The sequence below is a fragment of the Doryrhamphus excisus genome, chromosome 8, assembly GCF_030265055.1.
Source record: "Doryrhamphus excisus isolate RoL2022-K1 chromosome 8, RoL_Dexc_1.0, whole genome shotgun sequence".
Lineage (NCBI taxonomy): Eukaryota > Metazoa > Chordata > Actinopteri > Syngnathiformes > Syngnathidae > Doryrhamphus > Doryrhamphus excisus.
Window position 1 is genome coordinate 21,831,270 of NC_080473.1, and position 22,912 is coordinate 21,854,181.

The 22,912-nt window shown below is 39.8% G+C and overlaps 2 protein-coding genes across 5 annotated transcripts; one reads left to right on the forward strand and one right to left on the reverse strand.

Moving 5' to 3' along the window:
* On the reverse strand, positions 1-13,363 carry mre11a (MRE11 homolog A, double strand break repair nuclease). The gene is made up of 20 exons (XM_058080574.1): positions 13,284-13,363; positions 12,874-12,937; positions 12,658-12,790; positions 10,561-10,721; positions 10,397-10,484; positions 10,175-10,316; positions 9,230-9,344; positions 8,003-8,188; positions 7,759-7,927; positions 7,602-7,682; positions 7,399-7,528; positions 5,247-5,347; positions 4,822-4,992; positions 4,685-4,744; positions 4,455-4,617; positions 2,363-2,449; positions 2,215-2,279; positions 2,082-2,131; positions 819-933; positions 1-728 (listed from the first exon to the last, which is right to left on the reverse strand). The coding sequence occupies exons 2-20, from the start codon at positions 12,891-12,893 to the stop codon at positions 690-692; spliced, it is 2,076 nt and encodes a 691-aa protein (XP_057936557.1). The 5' UTR covers positions 12,894-12,937; positions 13,284-13,363; the 3' UTR covers positions 1-689.
* Positions 13,364-13,419: 56 nt separating this feature from the next.
* On the forward strand, positions 13,420-21,976 carry cep57 (centrosomal protein 57). Of its 4 annotated transcripts, none has more exons than XM_058080577.1 (12): positions 13,420-13,741; positions 13,901-14,069; positions 14,223-14,417; positions 14,560-14,681; positions 14,757-14,873; positions 16,321-16,398; positions 16,473-16,556; positions 16,622-16,690; positions 16,764-17,005; positions 18,076-18,220; positions 18,300-18,538; positions 21,770-21,976. In XM_058080577.1, exons 1-11 carry the CDS (start codon positions 13,721-13,723, stop codon positions 18,489-18,491), a joined length of 1,434 nt encoding a protein of 477 aa, XP_057936560.1. In that variant the 5' UTR covers positions 13,420-13,720; the 3' UTR covers positions 18,492-18,538; positions 21,770-21,976. The 4 variants fall into 4 exon arrangements, with proteins under 4 accessions (XP_057936560.1, XP_057936559.1, XP_057936558.1 ...); XM_058080576.1 differs by lacking the exon at positions 21,770-21,976 and adding an exon at positions 19,381-19,474; XM_058080575.1 differs by lacking the exon at positions 21,770-21,976 and having other exon boundaries at positions 18,300-19,474.
* The last annotated feature ends 936 nt before the right edge of the window (positions 21,977-22,912 follow it).

Consider the following 22,912-nt stretch of genomic DNA (forward strand, 5'->3'; position numbering starts at 1 on the left):
TACTGAGGGGCGACAAATGGAAGTGGTGTGAGATGACCTTGGCTTTTATTTGCAGCAACAACGGAACAGATAATGAAAATAAAATGAAAGAAAATATTGTAACGGAAAACTACGGTGAGAACTTTTTTTGGTAACGGTATTTTACCATGTGTCACGAGACCACAAGCTGGCAGAGATAATGAAGTCCCCCCAACGACAAGCTAGATGCTTCATTTTCCTCATGAAAACCACAAAGAAATTCAACAAATGTGCTCAAAATGGAGTATTTCTTTGTTGTATTCCATTGATGGAAGGATAAAAGACGGATGATACAGTGAAAAATATGAGCAATAAAAAGAGCCATCATTCATCCTTCTGGGTCTGATAACGCAATGGAATAAGAACCCTTTGACATCGGGATGAGTTTTCACACACTTACCCGTACCTTTTGACCGGCTGCTTTAAGCATCTCGTTTTATTCGCTTTTGAAGGAACAAAGGCGATGAAGACTTTTATATGAAACGTTTTAATTAGAGACTCTCCTGTCTTCCACACATCAAACCGGACGGAGATAAAAGCTTCAAACGATCCTACTTTGTGCTACAGTGGCATAGAAAAGCAGCTAAATAACCTGCTAAGTATTATTGTGTTATTATGTTTTAGTGTGAAACAACATAAGGAAGAACATACAGCTTCTATGAGGGACGTTATCAACTTGCACGACGGCCGGGGCCTTTAAAAGGATCACCCTGGATGGAGGTCAAATACGAAAAAGATGAAAGGTTGAGCATGGGAAAGTAGAAACGATACTGATGTAACATCATATAGTTCTCCTTTACCTCTGTAGCATTATCATCATCATCATCGCTGTCATCATATGCCACGCCTTTAGATGTCTGGCTCTGGTTCTGGGAGCTGTGCCGCAAGAAGGACGAGGATGACGATGGTCTGGCTCTGAGGTAACCAGGAGGATGGTGGAAGATAGACCACATGTTTACAAAGGGATGGGACACACATTTATACATTTATATAGAGATGATGATGATGATATATCACTTATTTGTTTGAATCGGTACATCTATAGATCAGGGGTATCAAACACATGGCCCACAGGACACTAGTTTGAGGCCCCCGCCTTGATATGAAAGTTTAAAGTTTGATATGGATGCTGTATGGTATCATGTACCCAGAAAAAATGATTACGTTTGATTCATGTTCATGTTAAAGGTTAAATAACTGTTAATAGTTATCCTCCCTATCCGTGTGGAAGTGGTAAGTTTTTGGCTATTTAAGTTGAAAGGAAATAACTTGAAGGCTACCGTTTAGGTGGCTAGCTCTCTAGTTTGCGAGTTAGCATGTGTCTCAAGACCCTGCAGTTGCGCAATATGTTGTAAATAAAAAGAGTATAAATGTGACTATAGTCGTGTTTTGTCATGTCTACAGGGCTCTAATAATGCTTTGTTCATTTTCATCTGAAAAAAATCATTTCATTCTACCCACCAACTATATGTGCTTTCTTAACTTTTTATTATTATTATTATATTTATTTATTACTGATTGATTGATTTTCTTTATTCTTGATTTGTTTATTTATTTTTCATCTTATTTTGTGTAGATAAATAAAAAGTAAGATATTTGAGAACAGTGGAATGTTTTATCAGAGCTTTTATTGTAGAAAATTGGAACGAAAGTGAATTTTAAAAAATTTTTTGGGTTTTAATAAATGCGTTTTTTGGGGTTTTTTTTTGTAAAACCTGATGCGGCCCAGTCTCACCCAGACCCGAGCTCCAGTGGCCCCCAAGTAAATTGAGTTTGAGACCCCTGATCTAGATAGCACAGGTTAATATGAATGTAAAAGTGATCATAGGGGTGTTATTTTAAGACCAAAGGTCTCTAATATTGTTAAAACCTGTAGGTTGTAAACAGCTAACGACAAAAATATTCCCTTTATATAAAGAATCCTGCTTCATGGAAATTCACTTATCACAGGCAAGTCTGGAAGCTCGATAATATATGTGTATACTGTATACATATATATTTTTGGGTTGTTGAAATATATTGTTGGCTCATAGAAAAATATGACTGAAGAGTAACAAACATACTTGGGTGCTGTGGTTACAGGCGTGTCTTCATCAGAGTCGTCAATGGTGAGCTGAAGATGACAAAGGCAGATTCAAAATACTGACGTGAAAGACAAAAATAAGTAAAAAATAAATAAAAAAAAAAACAGTATACATTATCTGCTGCATAGGATGTGGTCGCTGTGGTCCGACGAGCTCTCTGGGGTGAAGCTTGAAACGCTACACGAGGTCAGAAGTAGCACTGGTGAGCATCCGCCGACATTTTTAAATGGAAAACACAACACAATGACCTTCACACTGACCTTGCATGATGCTTCCACTTTGTGTTGTGACTGAGGCCTTCGTGGAAGTGCTGCGTCCGGAAGCTTTGGGTTCTGGAGCTTTAGCACCTGGATGATGGTAAAGAAAAATCATTCTTTCATTTTCTTCCACTTATCCTCACGAGGGTCGCCGTGGTGCTGGAGCCTATCACAGCCAATCACAGGGCACATACAGTGAAGAAAATAAGTATTTGAACACCCTGCTATTTTGCTATTTCTCCCACTTAGAAATCATGGAGGGGTCTGAAATTTTCATCGTAGGTGCATGTCCACTGTGAGAGAGATAAACTAAAAAGAAAAATCCAGAAATCACAATGCATGATTTTTTTAACAATTTATTTGTGTGATACAGCTGCTAATAAGTATTTGAACACCTGAGAAAATGAATGTTAATATTTGGTACAGTAGCCTTTGTTTGCTATTACAGAGGTCAAACGTTTCCTGTAGTTTTTCACCAGGTTTGCACACACTGCAGGAGGGATCTTGGCCCACTCCTCCACACAGATCTTCTCTAGATCAGTCAGGTTTCTGGGCTGTCGCTGAGAAACACGGAGTTTGAGCTCCCTCCAAAGATTTTCGATTGGGTTCAGGTCTGGAGACTGGCTGGGCCATGCTAGAACCTTGATATGCTTCTTACGGAGCCACTCCTTGGTTTTCCTGGCTGTGTGCTTCGGGTCGTTGTCGTGTTGGAAGACCCAGCCACGACCCATCTTCAATGCTCTGACAGAGGGAAGGAGGTTGTTCCCCAAAATCTCACAATACACGGCCCCAGTCATCCTCTCTTTAATGCAGTGCACTCGTCCTGTCCCATGTGCAGAAAAACACCCCCAAAGCATGATGCTACCACCCCCATGCTTCACAGTAGGGATGGTGTTCTTCGGATTGTACTCTTCATTCTTCTTCCTCCAAACACGCTTATTGGAATTATGACCAAAAAGTTCTATTTTGGTCTCATCTGACCATAAAAATTTCTCCCATGACTCCTCTGTATCATCCAAATGGTCATATGCAAACTTAAGACGGGCCTTGACATGTGCTGGTTTAAGCAGGGGAACCTTTCGTGCCATGCATGATTTCACATCATGACGTCTTAGTGTATTACCTACAGTAACCTTGGAAACGGTGGTCCCAGCTCTTTTCAGGTCATTGACCAAGTCCTGTCGTGTAGTTCTGGGCTGATTCCTCACCTTTCTTAGAATCATTGAGACCCCACGAGGTGATATCTTGCATGGGGCTCCACTCCGATTGAGATTGACCGTCATGTTTAGCTTCTTCCATTTTCTAATGATAGCTCCAACAGTGGACCTTTTTTCACCAAGCTGCTTGGTAATTGCTCCGTAGCCCTTTCCAGCCTTGTGGAGGTGTACAATTTTGTCTCTGGTGTCTTTGGACAGCTCTTTGGTCTTCGCCATGTTACAAGTTAAAGTCTTACTGATTGTATGGGGTGGACAGGTGTCTTTATGCAGCTAACGACCTCAAACAGGTGCATCTGATTCAGGATGATACATGGAGTGCAGGTGGACTTCTAATGGGCAGACTAACAGGTCTTTCAGGGTCAGAATTCTAGATGATACACAGGTGTTCAAATACTTATTTGCAGCTGTATCACACAAATAAATTGTTAAAAAATCATGCATTGTGATTTCTGGATTTTTCTTTTTAGTTTATCTCTCTCACAGTGGACATGCACCTACGATGAAAATTTCAGACCCCTCCATGATTTCTAAGTGGGAGAAATAGCAAAATAGCAGGGTGTTCAAATACTTATTTTCTTCACTGTATATAAATAGAAATTAACCTAGCATGTTTTCGGAATGAGGGAGGAAACCGGAGTACCCGGAGAAAACCCACGCATGCACGGGGAGAACATGCAAACTCCACACAGAGATGGCCGAAGGTGGAATTGAACTCGGGTCTTTTAGCTGTGAGGCCTGCATGCTAACCACTAGGACACTGTGCAGCCCCCCATATACTCATGTATATCATGTGTACGAGATGTTCAGTATTAGTATTTGGGAGTAGATATCATTGACGTGTCCAAAAACTAAGAATAAATCTTTGGAACAGGACTCACCTCTGCCCCGCCCTCGCGCGCCCCGCCCTCTGGCTCCTCTTCCCCTTCCTCTCGCGGGGGTAGGTTCTTGCTCGGGTTCCATATCGCTCATTTCATCTGACATGTTTACGTCCACGGCGTCCTCTCCTCGCTCCATGCGGTGAGCTTTGGCTCTGTCGATTGCCTGAAAAAAGAAGGAACGATCATAGTCGAGAAGATGTTCCTCACCCGTGTGCGTACATCTCACAAACCTCTTTGATTTCATTTTCTTCCTCCATTGTGTTCCTCTTCGACTCTCTGATTTGTCGGACCTGGACGTTCGTGAAAAAAAAAAAACTACTTTAATTGACCGCGTCGTCATTGACAGAACACGCGGCGCCGTGCTCACCTCCGCGTCTATTTCTTGCTCCGTGATGACATTTCGGCCCTGCAGGTGGCGCTGCGTCTTTTCCCGCTGGTAGGTGATCAGCTCCTCGATGGCGTCTCTCTCGTCTTTGTCTACAAACTCCTGAATGGCTTTGGCCATGCCTTGCTCCGTCAGGAGGGAGAGCTGCATCTTCTGCGGACGTGTGACCAACACGGCCCACCACAAATACATTTAGACCGCCACAGATAGATTTGGTACAAGTGACTTAGTGGCATTATAGCGCAACTTTTCATCAACATAGCGACATATTAGATGTGCAGTCATGTGTGCATTATTTTTAATATATGTGCACACTATCATGGAGCTTAGGAAACATCATGAATGTTCATGTTCTGTTGTTAAATAAAGTTTCTAAACACTCCACAAAGGGATTGCGGCCCCATCACCTGCTCTGCTACTTCAAAGTACTGCTTGACCAGGTCCTCCACTCTCAGGCCCTCCAGCGCAGATGTTTTTGTCACCTTGCTGTAGTCAACATAGCTTTCATCTATGGAGACAAAAACATTCATAGCGTACAGATTAACACATACGTTTACATATAAAGTTTCATTTATTTGATCACATACTGTACTACAATTACAAAATAGGAAGAGGCAAAGCTCATTTCCTTTTACATTAACTGCAATACATTTGTTCACTTCCTGTATTCCAAAAGGTACACCTTGCTAGTTTAAAATACACAGAAAATATTTAGATTAGCAAGATTAGCCATAACAGACTGCATTAAGAACAACATTTTATGTATTATTTATTTAGAAATAATTATTTTGTTGGGCTGCACGGTACTCGAGTGGTTAGCACACAGGCCCCACAGCTAGGAAACCCGAGTTCAATTCCACCCTCGGCCGTCTCTGTGTGCGAGTTTGCATGTTCTCCTCCGGGTACTCCGGTTTCCTCCCACATTCCAAAAAAACATGCTAGGTTAATTAGCCACTCCAAATTGTCCATAGGTATGAATGTGAGTGTGAATGGTTGTTTGTCTATATGTGCCCAGTGATTGGCCGGCCACCAGTCCAGGGTGTACCCCGCCTCTCGCCAAAAAGACAGCTGGGATAGGCTCCAGCAACCCCGCGACCCTCGCGAGGATAAGCGGTAGAAAATGAATGAATGAATCTTACTTGGCTGCACGGTAGACGAGTGGTTAGCGCGCAGGCCCCACAGCTAGGAAACCCGAGTTCAATTCCACCCTCGGCCATCTCTATGTGGAGTTTGCATGTTGTCCCCGTGCATGCGTGGGTTTTCTCCGGGTACTCCGGTTTCCTCCCACATTCCAAAAAAACATGCTAGGTTAATTAGCCACTCCAAATTGTCCATAGGTATGAATGTGAGTGTGAATGGTTGTTTGTCTATATGTGCCCTGGGATTGGCTGGCCACCAGTGCAGGGTGGACCGCGCCTCTCGCCAAAAAGACAGCTGGGATAGGCTCCAGCAACCCCGCGACCCTCGCGAGGATAAGCGGTAAAAAATGAATGAATGAATCTTACTTGGCTGCACGGTAGTCGAGTGGTTAGCGCGCAGGCCCCACAGCTAGGAAACCCGAGTTCAATTCCACCCTCGGCCATCTCTATGTGGAGTTTGCATGTTGTCCCCGTGAATGCGTGGGTTTTCTCCGGGTACTCCGGTTTCCTCCCACATTCCAAAAACATGCTAGGTTAATTGGTTAATTGTCCATAGGTATGAATGTGAGTGTGAATGGTTGTTTGTCTATATGTGCCCTGTGATTGGCCGGCCACCAGTCCAGGGTGTACCCCGCCTCTCGCCAAAAAGACAGCTGGGATAGGCTCCAGCAACCCCGCAACCCTCGCGAGGATAAGCGGTACAAAATGAATGAATGAATCTTACTTGGCTGCACGGTAGTCGAGTGGTTAGCGCGCAGGCCCCACAGCTAGGAAACCCGAGTTCAATTCCACCCTCGGCCATCTCTGTGTGGAGTTTGCATGTTCTCCCCGTGCATGCGTGGGTTTTCTCCGGGTACTCCGGTTTCCTCCCACATTCCAAAAAAACATGCTAGGTTAATTAGCCACTCCAAATTGTCCATAGGTATGAATGTGAGTGTGAATGGTTGTTTGTCTATATGTGCCCTGTGATTGGCTGGCCACCAGTCCAGGGTGTACCCCGCCTCTCGCCAAAAAGACAGCACCCCCCGCGACCCTCGTGAGGATAAGCGGTAGAAAATGAATGAATGTATTTCCCACCCACTAAATTTAGAACGAAAAATAGATTATTACATATAGAGGCCTCATCGGGATCGGGTTAGGGTTTGGGTTAGTCCGAGTCCTTGATCACCAGGTAGCTCTTTGTTTGACAGGAGCCAATCATCTGCTATGAAAGAACTCGTTGCAAAGATTGATCAGCTGCCTCTGTCCACCAGAGGGAGCCAGAGGGAAGCTCCCCACTGACAGCCATGTTAAATGAAAGGCTTTGCTGGGACGAAATGCATGATGGGAACCGTTCTCTCCATTTTGTATTGTAACACCTCTGGCAAATAATTGAAGCACGGCATCAATTAAATCAGACGATATAAAATAAACATTTTACCTTTGATTTTCTCCTTTTTCTCCCGGGCTCTGAGAAAGTGAATGATGTCTTTGGGGTTGGCTACGAGGTCCACATATTTCTGACTGAAACGAGACACGTTGAAGGTCTCGAACCCGCAGGAGTAGTCCACCTGAGCGAAGGAGAACAAACATGAGCTGTGTTGGGATTATGATGAGAGATTTGGAGGAAGGAGTCAAGCTAACCCTGAGGCGAATGAGCGGCTTCTCCGGGGTGAGCGGACAGCCCAGTCGCTCCCTCTCGGCTTGCTGTAGCATCTCGTTGACCTGCAAACACGACGTATTCAAACCCTAACACACCTAACACGTGACGTTTGTGTGTCTGCGTCTTGATGGAGAGTACCTTGGCGTGGCAAAGGTTCTCCACCTTCTTGACATTGGACGTATCCACCGTGAACAATTCCGGGTAGTCGGAAAGCACCACGTCTTGGATGAAGAACTGACGCACCGTCTTGAGGGGAATCTTCTGCAGGTTCATTTTACGACCTTTCACCCTTAGCAACCCAATGTGCCTGAATACATAACATAACCATACCATGAGCTTCCAGTTGCATGCATGTAGTACTCTATTCTATGTATGTGTGTACTTTTTAGTAGCCTCCCCAGGAGAGAGCGAGGTGGCTACAGAGCTGCCGGGCTGCGTCACGTAGAAGAGTTGCTGCTCATTTCTGGACGGCGCAATGAGGCACTCGTGCTCGTGACCCCACACCACCAGGTCGAGGAATTCATCCAAGAACTGTTCGGGAATGTAGTTTGTGGGGCCGTGCTTACTCCTGGACGCAAAGACAACATCCATTCAGGACCAGACGGCTAGTTTGCTGTCGAAAGAAGAACTACGGGAAAAAATTAAATAAATAAATAATATAAAATAAAATAAAAAAGTCTTAAACTATATTAGGAAAGCAGGAAGTGAACAAATGTAACAGTTACTAGTAAGATTTAATAAGCTTTGCTTCTTCCTACTCCTTTTGGACATGTGGAACTGGGAACTGATTATGGGATGCACTCAATTGGAATCTGATGCATGTTCAAATGAAAAAAATTAAAATTTAAAAAATAAAAATAAAATATTAAAAAAATTATTTACATTTCTTGAAATTATTTTAAAAATATGTATTTAAATTTTTTTTAAATGTATTCAAAAAAATACAAAAATGTATTTCAAAAAATACAAAAATTAATTAAAAAAAGAAATAAATAACTTCCATTATATTAGGAAAGCAGGAAGTGAACAAATGTAAGAGTTAGTGATTGTAAAAGTACCAGATGGAGGGGTAGGATTTAATAAGCTTTGCTTCTTCCTACTCCTTTTGGACATGTGGAACTGGGAACTGATTATGGGATGCACTCAATTGGAATCTGATGCATGTTCACATGAAAAAAATTACAATTATTTAAAATTATTTAAAAAAATAAAAACAAAATATAAAAAAAATGTTTTTAATTATTTAAAAAAAATTACATTAAAAAATGTATTTAAAAAAATATATTTTTTTAAATACAAAAATGTATTTAAAAAATACAAAAATTTATTAAATAAAGAAATAAATAACTTCAATTATACTAGGAAAGCAGGAAGTGAACAAATGTAACAGTTACTGATTGTAAAAGTACCAGATGGAGGTGTAGGATTTAATAAGCTTTGCTTCTTCCTACTCCTTTTGGACATGTGGAACTGGGAACTGATTATGGGATGCACTCAATTGGAATCTGATGCATGTTCTAATGAAATTAAACCATCACCATTACCATTACCATTACCATTACCATTACCATTACCAAGAGTGGTCAAATGCAGTGAGTGAGTCCCACACCTGTTCTGATGAATGGCAAACAGGTTAAACCACTCATCTTGGTCTTCTTTTGGGCGGAGCATGGTCACTTGGTTGTTGACAAACATCCTGTACAGACGCTCATCCGGGATGGACCCTAGTGTACAGACACACATACATGATGTCACACTGGACGCTTTAAACCACGGGTGTCCGAGCTTTTCTCATACTGAAAAATCAATGGATGCTGGTTTTAAATATATATATTTTAAGTTAGTATTATTTGATTTTTTTAAACAAACTATGGCATTTTTATTTGAATGTTTTAAATATTATTTATTATTATTATATTATTTTATATATTTTTTATATTATATTTTCATATTATAATAACATTATAAAATAATATTATTATTATTTCTACAATCTAGAAATATTAGAAATAAAATGAATTAAATATATATTCTAAGATAAAGTTATTAGTATTATTTGCTGTTTTTATTAATTACATTTTAAAATTTATTTAAATTTTATCTAGTAAAATTGAAAATTCTAAACATTTTAAATAAGAATTATATCTAAAATACATATGTATTTGGTGTTATTGGTTTTATTTGAATTTATTTAATTTTTTTCTAGAAAAATGTGAATATTTAGTATATATATAAAATATAAAATATTTTAATATTGAGTATTAGTATCTTTGCTGTTTTTTAATATTCTTTTTACAATTTATTTAATTTTTTATTACTTTTATTTCTTCATTGTAGAAAAATTCCAAATCAATTCAATCAAAATGCAATCCAAACTATATATTTTAAGCTAAGATCTTATTGTTAGTATTATTTGCTGTTTTTTTTTATTAAAATGATTTTTGTATTTGAATTCATTTATTATTTTATGTCTACAATTTTAATTCCAGTCCCGTCTTTTCCAAACAATGTCTATTAGCCTACTATTAGCGTACTACACGGTATATGTACGCACCAAGGCCATATAAGGCCAGCTTGCTGTTGCCTTTCTGCAGCAGGATGGGGCTGATCTCTATCTTCTCCACAGACTGGGAGTGACCAAAGTGGTTCACCAGCCCAGAGGCACTGAGCAGATCCAGCGCACACAAACCTTCAGCCTTCAAGAGGAGAACACCACATCAAACCACCTGTACATGTTCACCTGTGTGTGTGTGTGTGTGTATTGCAGGAAACTCACCCCGGTTGGGTCGTCGTGGTTACCATGGATGCTGAACACAGGGATGGAGATGTTTAGGTTCTCATCCTGGTAATTAACCCACGGAAACCTGAATAAACATTGAAGACGGTTTGAGTATTAGATGATGGGGAGTCGTGCTTCCAAAAACACGCAGTGGGACCTACTGGGTGGTGTTAAAGTTAACGGCCTGGTCACTGAGTATGTTGAATTGTATTGGTGAGTCTCCCATGCAGTATTTCCTCAGCATCGTGATGCAGGTGTGCAGGCAGCGGCGAGTCGGTTTGTTGTCATGGAACAAATCCCCGCCCAGCAGGATGAAATCCACCTAGGAGCCAACATTTATACAGTCATCCCTCGTTTGTTGAAGTTAATTAGGTCCAGACCCAACCGGGATAAGTGACCTTCCATCAAGTTGGATTCCTTATTTATGAATGGAATATTTTTGTCGTTAGAGCATGAAAAACCTTGTCTAAAACCTTGTAAATATGTTTTTTTTAACATTGTTAGAGCAACTGGAGAAATGGATGGACACAACGGTTTATAAATGCCTATCAACATAACATAAAGACAAATTTCATATAATAAGGTCCTTACCTCCGCCATGAAATTTTCAGGAATTGTATCTTTGCGCTATCATGGTAGGTGTTAGCATTGCTAGCATGCAAACTTTAGCATACTAGCGTTTTTAGCTATTTTGATGGGACACTTACATAAACAATGAGCTCTATCATGCTGGGTGTTATCATGGTAATGTTAGCATTGTTAACATGTTAACATGTGCATATTAGCATATTTAGCCATTTTCATTAGTCAACACATCACACTTCTATAAAGAGTTAGCACTATCATGCCAGGTGTTAGCAAAGACAATGTTAGCAATTTAGCATTGCTAGCATGCTAACTTTAGCATACTAGCGTTTTAAACTATTTTGATGGGACACTTACATAAACACTGAGCTCTATCATGCTAGGTGTTATTGTGGTAATGTTAGCATTGCTAACATGTTACCATACGTATATTAGCATATTTAGCCATTTTCATTGGTCAACACATCACACTTCTATAAAGAGTTAGTACTATCATGCTAGGTGTTAGCAAAGACAACGTTAGCACATTAGCATTGCTAGCATGCTAACTTCAGTATACTAGCATTTTTAGCTATTTTAATAGGTAGACACTTACATAAACACTAAGCTCTATCATGCTGGGTGTTATCATGGTAATGTTAGCATTGTTAAGATGTGCATATTAGCATATTTAGCCATTTCCATTAGTCAACACATCACACTTCTATAAAGAGTTAGCACTATCATGCCAGGTGTTAGCAAAGACAATGTTAGCACATTAGCATTGCTAGCATGCTAACCTTAGCATACTAGCGTTTTTAGCCATTTTGATGAGACACTTACATAAACACTGAGCTCTATCATGCTAGGTGTTATCGTGGTAATGTTAGCATTGCTAACATGTTACCATACATATATTAGCATATTTAGCCATTTTCATTGGTCAACACATCACACTTCTATAAAGAGTTAGTACTATCATGCTAGGTGTTAGCAAAGACAACGTTAGCACATTAGCATTGCTAGCATGCTAACTTCAGTATACTAGCATTTTTAGCTATTTTAATGGGTACACACTTACATAAACACTGAGCTCCATCATGCTAGGTGTTATCATAGAAATGTTAGCATTGCTAACATGTTAACGTACGCATATTTAGCCATTTTCATTGGTCAACACATCACACTTCTATAGAGAGTTAGCACTATCATGCCAGGTGTTAGCAAAGACAACGTTAGCACATTAGCATTGCTAGCATGCTAACATTAGGATCACATTTTTAGCTATTTTCCTGGCTAGACACATATACAAACACTTAGCACTATTATGAAACACGTTAGCATGCTAGCATCTTAGCATTTTTAGCCATTTCTATGTCAACATCTTTGAATGCTTTAGGTTTGTAGTTTAGTTCATTTAGCCATGATAATGCTTGGAGAGCTGTAATTTAGGCACAAAAACACAAAAGCGATGTTATGTATAAAATAACACTCGCATTTTATAACTCGTATTTGTATTTGAGCTCATTCCGCCATTTGAATATTTGAAAATTATTAAATTAGGCCACAAAATAGGTACAAATTTGCTTCAATATGTTTTTTATGTTTCCTAATAATAGTCCAGAGTGAAAGCCTGTTCTTCACAAATATTGGTCATTGTTTATTTGTGTATGTACAGGACTTGTGTTACCGACCTGATTTGTCTGGGCACATTTTAAGATCTCATCAAATGTGTTGTAGGAGTCACGGCCGCGGACAGCGTCTTTCTCAAGGTAACCGAGATGGATATCGGTAGCAATCAGGATCTTAAAGGTGTCACCATCGTCCCTGGAGAGAGGAACACAAGTTAAACGCAGACATTGTGAACCATAAGAACCCTGATACTGAGGGTATGTTGTTTACAAACTTACAAGTTGCTCTCTGAGGACATGATGATGCAGAGGTTGGATGATCACACCAAGACTAAATGCCTTGCTGAAAAAACACAAGAAAAAACACAACATTTACCCATTTGTTAAAAATGTATTAAGAGCCTTAAAAAGTTCATGGTGCAACAATGCAACATCATGTGTTGTGACTTCGAATGAAAAGACGTACATTAAAATAAGACTAGCATAACATAACTAACACAGTGCTACTACATGACTTCGTACAGTACAGTACACAATTAGCTTTCTAGCTATGCTACAGCTACGCATAGCGCCGTGTTGCCCATTAAAATCGAGCTCAGTTTTTATTATGAATATGTACTTAACTTTCAGTTAAAATAGATTAAAAACAAATCACGCGTACATAAGAAAAGTCAGATTGTAACACCCACCTCTCCACCAGAACCACAATCATGCAGTGAAACTCCCGGCGCCTCTTGCGAACCCCGCCCACTAACACTTTATTCCTTCCGGGGCATCCTCTTATGGGTATTGTAGTTTAGTTCTCTTTGAGCCGACACTAGATGATGTGGAGAAAAACTACATTTCTTGTCAACAAGCTTTGTGCGTTTGATTTATTTATAAGGGCAAACCGCTTCCTCGAGTACCACAATTTGTCAACAAGGGAGGTACTTACGGGCTAAGCTGAACAACGAATCGCTTCTACTTTGTTTTTTTTTAACAACCAGTGTGTTGGTTTGCTATTTGTTTTCGTTCGACACAAGCGTCAGAAACGGTGCATAGCTAGCTAAATGTTAGTTACGTGACTGTAGTTATAACTTTGCTACCATCTACTACTTTGTTTGTCCATTGGATCGGGAGAATTTCAATGGAGACTACGCGGGAGACGGTACGTTTGCTAATATAATTTACAACGGGGAAATAAAGCAGCTGGACCTCAGTTTAAACAAGCTAACAACGCCATATTGTTATTACATATTGTGAGTGTGTTACAGTATAGTCTGTTGGCGCTAATAATGTGTTGTTATTATTATCGTGTTCCGTGCAGGAGCTGCATCCACGTATTGTCTGTGACAACCTGTCATTGCCCTCCTTTAAGGACTATCCAGCCCACCGGCCATGGCCAGGCACACTGGAGCACCACACACCCAGTGACACATATGACCCTTATCGCCCTCCATCGCCCAGTAAAGGCTACCCAGAGACCAACGGTGCAGGTTAATATGTCTCCACTGTCAGAGCTCCATGGTTACAGCAACACATGCAACATGACGCCACACTGCTCCTGCAACACATCTGCTCCTGTCCGAGCCCTCTGTTCATGCTATTCCATCCAAAATGCATTAGCAAATCCTGTGTTTTCTTTGCAGCCATCTTGTCTGCTCTGAGGAATCTCCAGGAGAAGATCAGGAGGTTGGAGTTGGAGAAACAGCATGTGGATCTCGATCACGCAATCAGAGGCGATGCAGCGACACGTCCTCGTGCACACAGGATGGCACAGAGAGCGGCAGGCAGTCAGACGGACGCAAGAAAGCCCACAAATGAGCAGTATAATTGCAACCAAGGTGGGCGTATGAATAATGCACACACCTGGAACCATAACATCAACATACAATATATAGTCATGTGATCATTTTCTGATTGTGTCCATATATGATGTCGAATAAAGCAGATAATGGCATTTAAACTGTGTGTGTTCCTGACTAGCGTTAGTCACCCAGCTGGCGGCTGCGGAGTCTCGCTGCGTCAACTTGGAGCGTCAGCTGGGTCACATGAGGAAGATGTTACGCAATGCTAAAGGAGAGAAGAGCAGCCTGCTCAAACAGCAGGTGAGTGGTCAAAGTTTTATTTCTCCTCTCCAATTCTAATCTAATGAGGCGTTTGTGATCTCCATGCACGGTCAGGTGACCATGGAGGCTTCCAGGTCTGCACACAAACAAGCCGGTCCTGTCTCGGAGCAGGTCCAGCTGCAGAAAATGCAGGAATATCTCAGGCTGACGCGCACGCAGGGACAAGCTGAGGTACCCAAAGAAACTGAATTTATGGGTGATATGATGTATATATCGTACATACATATATACGGGTATATGCACACACTTCTTGATTTCATATTTTTAAAATGTTTTTTACACTTAAATGTTTCAGATCATCAACAAAATGTAAACATTAGTCAATGACAACACAAGCAAACACAAAAGGCAGTTCCTAAATGAAAGCAAAGGATTGCCCCCTAAAGCTAATAACTGCTTGGGCCACCCTTAGAGGTAACAACTGCAATCAAGCGTTTGCGAAGACTTGCAGCGAGTCTCTTACAGCGCTGTGGAGGAATTCTGGTCCACTAGTTTTTGCAGAATTGGTGTAATTCAGCCAAATTTAAAACAAAAAATCAAGCCATTTCTTAAGTTTGGGACTCCAGCAAACCACGGTGAGAGTCATTGTCCACAAATTGGTCTGATAATCTGAAACATTTAACTGACAAAAATGCAAAAAAAAAAAAAAAAAGGAAACAAGATGGGGGCAAACGCTTTTTCACACCACTGTGAACATGTACATGTACTGCATATATACTATATACTGTACTTTGTTATCACTGCGGCTTTCATGGGAACAGATCCTTTACACCAGGGGTCTCAAACTCAATTTCCCTGGGAGCCACTGGAGCTAGGGTCTGGGCAAGGCTGGGCCGCATCAGGTTTTACAAAAAAAAAACGCATTTATTAAAAACAGAAAAATATACAAACTTTTTCAGTGCTTTGGTTCCGATTTTCTACAATAAAAGCTCTGATAAAACATTCCACTGTTCTCAAATATCTTACTTTTTATTTTTCTGCACAAAATAAGATGAAAAATAAATAAACAAATCAGGAATAAAGAAAATCAATCAATCAGTAATAAATAAATATAATAATAATAATAATAAAAAGTTAAGAAAGCACATATAGTTGGTGGGTAGACAAATGATTTTTTTCAGATTAAAATTAACAAAGCATTATTAGAGCCCTGTAGACATGACAAAACACGACTATAGTCACATTTATACTCTTTTTATTTACAACATATTGCGCAACTGCAGGGTCTTGAGACACATGCTAACTCGCAAACTAGAGAGCTAGCCACCTAAACGGTAGCCTTCAAGTTATTTCCTTTCAACTTAAATAGCCAAAAACTTACCACTTCCACACGGATAGGGAGGATAACTATTAACAGTTATTTAACCTTTAACATGAACATGAATCAAACGTAATCATTTTTTCTGGGTACATGATACCATACAGCATCCATATCAAACATTAAACTTTCATATCAAGGCGGGGGCCTCAAACTAGTGTCCTGCGGGCCACATTTGGCCCGCGGGCCGCGTGTTTGCGACCCCTGCTTTACACGGTAATGGACATGGTTTTTAGCCGTAATGATAGACGTGACAGCTGCAGTGTCGGAAGGCGTTGGGACCAACTTTTTATGTGTCAGGTGAAGATCGAAGAGCTGGAGCAGAAACTGCAGGAAGAGGAGCACCAGAGGAAGCTGCTTCAGGATAAAGCCAAGCAGGTACCACAACATATGGAAACGGTTCTTCAAGTGAATATGGATGCGCTCACCATCACTTCTTTTGTGTTCCTCAGCTGCAGGTGGATTTGGAGGCCAACAGGATTCTTCTGCAGTCGTCGTCGCCGCGTTGGACCAAAGAGAAGAAGAGCATCTTGAAGGTAAAAGTCTTTATTCAAGAAAAGGTCAACACAAATGCTGATTGACTTTCTGTTTTGCTTCGTAGAAGCAATGGTCCTACTCCGAACCTCACTACAGACTCAACCTCAATGACGTGCCTTTTGTTGCCGGAACGGTAGCCGTACACCCGCCACATCTGTTAGCGTACTCACTGCGCTTAGCTAATATTTGTGTGTATTTGTACACAGTCAGTAGGCGGCAGCCACTCCGTCCGAGCCAACGTGCAGTCGGTTCTGTCTCTCCTGAAGCGCCACCAGCCTCAGCTGTGCAACAGTCACGTCCTCGACAACAACAGCAAGACCTTCTGCTCGGACGCCGGCAGCAGCCGTCGCCGCCGCTCCGATGCTTCCTCCGGCTCCGCTTCCTCCGCCAGCGGGGAGCTGTCGGACCTTCTGCAGGGCCTGCAGGAGGAACTAAGACTGATGAGTTTGTAAGTACATTTTCTGATTTTAGCTGTGAAATGTTACTTTGTTGTCGTCTGTTATGGAATTTATCTTTGTGTCCCCTCTTAGATGAAGCTATCCCTGTTTGCTCTCTACACTGTTTCATCTGTCTGTCCCCTTTACATTGACGCTAAAGCAGACACTGGTAGTGCAATGTTGTTGCGTTTGTTTTATTTTCTGTCTGTCCCTTATTAAATGAAGTCTACCACGCACTAGCAGACAATGCCGTGGCGTTCTTTTCTCTAGTTTCTCTCTGTCCCCTCTTAAATGATGCTATTCTAAACACAAGCAGGTATAATGGTTCTGCTCTTCGTTTCGTCTATCTGTCCCCTTTTAAATTAAGCTAAATCAAGCACTGTCAGGACATGTTGTTGCAGTTGGTTTTCTATTTTATTGTCAGTCCCTTCTTAAATGACACTAAACCGACTAGGCAATGGTGTTCTGTCTGTCCCCTTTACATTGACGCTAAAGCAGACACTGGTAGTGCAGTGTTGTTGCGTTTTGTTTTCTATTTTCTGCCTGTCCCCTATTAAATTAAGTCTACCAAGTACTAGCAGAAAAAGCTGTGGCGTTCTTTTCTCTAGTTTCTGTCTGTCCCCTCTTAAATGATGCTATTCTAAACACGAGCAAGCATAATGGTTTTCTGCTCTTCATTTCGCCTTTTAAATCTGTCCCCTTTTAAATTAAGCTAAATCAAGCACTGTTGTTGCAGTTGGTTTTCTATTTTAATGTCAGTCCCTTCTTAAATGACACTAAACCGACTAGACAATGTTGTTGCGTTTTAAAAAAAAAATTTTTTTCTGTATGTCCCCTCTTAAATGAAGCTTACCAAACACTAGCAGGTGATGTTCCTTCGTTTTAATGTCTATTTTCTGTCTGACCCCTCTTAAATGACACTTTATCAAGCACTAGCAGGCAATATTAATTGTCTATTTTATGTCTGTCCCCTCTAAAATGAAGCAATACAGGCAGTGTTTGTTTTCGTTCTGCTTTGTCTGTCTGTCCCCTCTTAAATGAAGCTTGTCCAGGTACTAGCAGGTGATCCTGTGTGTTGCAGAGAGCAGGACGAGTTGATGCGTCAGCTGGACCGCTGCGTTTGTCTGCAAGAAAGAAAGCAGCTGGAGAGAGAACAAGAGCAGCTGCTCCTCAAAATTGAGCGCAAAGGAGATCAGATCAGTAAGCTCTACAGGCATAAAATACAGGTACGTACACAAAATAAAAGCCCTTAAAAACCTTGTGTTCATCCTTTCATTACCCGTGTTCCCATGTTCCTGTCGCTAGATCAAGAAATTAAGAAAGGAAGCACACACGAGGCAGGCCAGCAGGATTCCACCGCCAAGGGTGAGCACTCTAGCGGTGTCCACCAGGGGGCGCTCCGCGGGGGCGGTCAAGTCAAATCCAGGTGAGAAAAGCCGGTGCAATCTGAAGCTGCTCAAGGACATGAAAGCCCTGCAGACTTCGTTAAGGACCTGAGACGCTGCCAGGAAGTCATCGCATCCAAATCCACATGAATCCTGCAGGTGCTACACCCGTAAAGTGCATTTACAATTCCCTTTATGATGATGATGATGATGATGATGTTTTCTCCGGGTACTCCGGTTTCCTCCCACATTCCAAAAACATGCTAGGTTAATTAGCCACTCCAAATTGTCCATAGGTATGAATGTGAGTGTGAATGGTTGTTTGTCTATATGTGCCCTGTGATTGGCTGGCCACCAGTCCAGGGTGGACCCCGCCTCTCGCCCAAAGACAGCTGGGATAGGCTCCAGCATACCTGCGACCCTCATGAGGACAAGCGGTAGAAAATGAATGAATGAATTAATTAATGTTTCAACTTTATTCTATTAAATTAATGGAATTTTTCCTGAAAAAAAATTTAAATTAAATTTTTTACATCTAAATTTAATAAATTAAGTTTTCCTGGTAAAAAATATCACTTTTTCTTGTTATGCTACAACTTTCTCCTCTTAATATTTTGGCAGATTTTTCCACTTTTGTTTTTTTTGTTTTTGTTTACTTGTTAAATTAGATATTTTTTTAGAAAAACCAGCCAGACACCCGGGACTACAGTGATGGCTATTACCTGGGAGGAGGCTCCAGCACCCCCTTGTAGAAAACTAATGAATGAATTCATATTTCAACTTTATTCTACTAAAATAATGGGATTTTTCCTGGTAATTTTTTTTAATTAAAATTTTTAAATCAAAATTTATTAAATTTAATTTTCCTGGTAAAAATATGACTTTTTCTTGTTACGCTCCAACTTTTTCCTCTTAATATTTTGGCAGATTTTTTCCACTTTTGCTGTTGGGTGTTTTTTTTGTTTACTTGTTAATTCTTTTTTTTTTTTTTTTTTAAACAGCCACACACCCGGGACTACAGTGATGGCTATTACCTGGGAGGAGGCTCCAGCACCCCCACGACCCTTGTAGAAAATGAATGAATTAATTAATATTCTACTAAAATAATGGGATTTTTCCTGGTAATTTTTTTTAATTAAATTTTTTAAATCTAAATTTATTAAATTTAATTTTCCTGGTAAAAATATGACTTTTTCTTGTTACGCTACAACTTTTTCCTCTTAATATTTTGGCAGATTTTTTCCACTTTTGCTGTTGGGTGTTTTTTTGTTTACTTGTTAAATTATATATTTTTTTAGAAAAAACAGCCACACACCCGGGACTACAGTGATGGCTATTACCTGGGAATATACAAACTACATGAAAATGTATTTATTCTTATCCAAGTCTTCTGTTGGATGTGATTATATAATGCAGTACCTAAGTGGAAAAGTCCGTTCTTTTGTCCTGTTGTTCCTTCTCATCAAAGTAAAGCAGCACGTACGTCATGTGCCCTGTGATTGGCTGGCCACCGGTCCAGGGTGTAGAAGACAGCTGGGATAGGCTCCAGCATCCCCTCGTGAGGATAAGCGGTAGAAAATGAATGAATGATGACGATGATGATAATGATGATATGGTTTTGCTACCAGCAGAGGACGCTACAACTCCAACACAAATCATAGTGGTGTCTTATGTACACTCTTGTTGCAAAAACATTCCTATTTTGCTCTATATATACTTCATTTTTTATTCATTCATTCATACTGTAAGGAAATCATGAAATATTTCTACTTGTTATACAATATGACGGTGTGTATGTGTGGTTATAAATAAAAAAAATACATAAATCTGTGTTAAAGTGCATTATTTACTATTTGTAACCTGTCCAGGGTGTCGCCCGAAGACAGCTGGGATAGGCTCCAGCACCCCTGTGAACTTTGTGAGTATAAGCAGTAGAAAATGAATGAATGGAAAAAAAAATTGTAGAGTGCAATACTTGGCTTTAACCAGCGTGGGCGCTGTTGAGTCAGTCTCACTATGATGTCTTGTAAGCTGTGCTTATTGTGTAGCATTACATTTAATTATTATTAGTTCATTATTCATTTTAAGTGAGCTCACGTGTCCTGTGAGCATAGCTTAGCCAGTATCAACAACCGGGTCAAGCGTGACCAGTTTTACTTGACGTAAGCGAGAGAGAAAAGGCTGCCTAAATAATAAATCGGCCCGCGTCAATGACCGCAAACGTCCACAACCTGAAGGCTTCCAAAACCACTTGATCAGAGGACATGTGATCCTCTCCGCAGATCAGGCTCCCGTGTCCCACCACCGTGTAACCGGAGTCTGGTCTTTTTGTGGAGCCCGGAAGAAGGTGACCTACAGTACAAGAAGAGGCTGACCGCATTCGGGCCACGGAGTTTAGGTTCCATTCAGTTCTTGGTGGTTGCTTCCTTTTCACGACTCGGTCTCGGTGATTTTGGACAGAGCTGGTCTGTTGGTGTAGATGTCTTCCACTGGGAGAAGGAAGGTGACGGTTTTCATCTTGGCTCTGCGGGGACAAATGGACACTTGCAATTATCTTCCATGGTAATATGCAATAAAAGTGAAAGTAAATAATAATTATTTCTGTATTTCTGGCGGCGTCACAAATGATATGCCACTTGTTGCTAGGCAGATTTAATAGCAATCAGAGCCACCTCATCTTGAAAAATGAGCACATGCTAGTGAGGCACATCCTCAGGGAAATCCACCTCGCCCCCAAAAAAAAATATCACCGTTTGTGGATAATGGCTCTCACTGTGGTTTGCTGGAGTCCCAAATGTTTAGAAATGGCTTTCTAAGCTTTGTATTATCACGATGATGGAATCACTTTTTCCACACGGGGTTATGTAAGTTTGGATTTTTATTTTTTTCTTGTTGAGACAACAACAAGAAAGTTGTTCTTTTATCTATATTTAATATAATTATTATAAATGTTATAAATATGTTATTAAAAATGTTGTAAATATTATAAATTATTTAAAATACAGTATTAGTATAATAATGTTAATATAATATAATAAATGTAATAAAAATGTTATAAATATTATAAATTATTTAAAATACAGTATTAGTATAATAATGTTAATATAATATAATATATGTTATAAAAAATGTTATAAATATTATAAATTATAAAAGATATAAAATACAGTATTAGTATCATTGGAAACAAAGAAAAACTAATGAGGTACTTCAGTCATGCAACAGCTACTCCCTTTCATGTTTATTATTGTGACTCTGGAATTGGACTGCTTGGTATTGTCTTAAATATTTATGTTTTATGTAATATTTATATCATAATATTTATTTGATCAATCTAAATGTTTGACAGCATTCCTTTTTTTACCTGTTCTTGTTCACGTATTCCTGCAGGGACTTTGTGTTGCTAGCCGAGCCGTCCTCCAGACCACCAGATGATCCATGAGCAGGGTTTCCGTTGCCATGTTGGATCTCCTCCTTGAATGGCCCCCATCCCAGGGGGCTCTGCCGGCCTGCGTCTGTCGGCAGGGGGATGACACCACGCAGGCTGGAGCTCACAGAGTACCTCCGTACTGTCATGACGGCGTTGTCTGGGGAGATAAATCAGGGCTCTACTTGAGTTCTATTTATTATTATTAATAATAATAATATAATATAATAATATTTATTATTATTAATTATTTGTATTATTATTTAACATATATATTATATAATATATAATATAATAATTATTATATTATATTATTAATAATAATAATGATTATTATTCCAATCATAAACTATATAATAAACTATATAAGGTTCCTAAAATATTGTGACAGGTCAATAACACTCAATAGGTTATTACTTGGGGCTATAAATATTTTTTTTAATTGTGCAATAAATATTTTACAATATAAATTATTAAAAAATTATTTATAATGTAATACATATGTAATATATTAAAAAATAAAATATATAATATATAAATATAATATATATATATATATATATATATATATATGTAAAAAGAATAATATTTTTAAAGACCTCTCATGGCCCACCTGCAGTACTACCACGGCCCACAAGGGGGGTCCTAAAATATTGTGATAGGTCAATAACACTCAATAGGTTATTACTTGAGCCTATAAATATTTTTTTTAAGTCGTGCAATAAATATTTTACAATAAAAATTATTTAAAAAATAATATTTATAATATAATAATATATATAATATATATATATATATATATAAAGAATCATATTTTTAAAGACCTCTCACGGCCCACCTGCAGTACTACCACGGCCCACAAGGGGGCCGCGGCCCGCACTTTGGGAATCACTGCTGTAGAAAAAGAGAGCCTCACAGAATCCAAGCACAAAAACCAGAGTGTCACTAAACTCATCACACAGCAACTTAACACTAAAAAGTATATCTGAGCAAAGTATTCATCAAGGTGCTGCAATGACATCAGCCTCCCTCTGGGCTCCTTTTGCGGCACAATCCATCCATTTTCAGATAAATCAACACATACCTTTATATTTCTTCAGGATGGG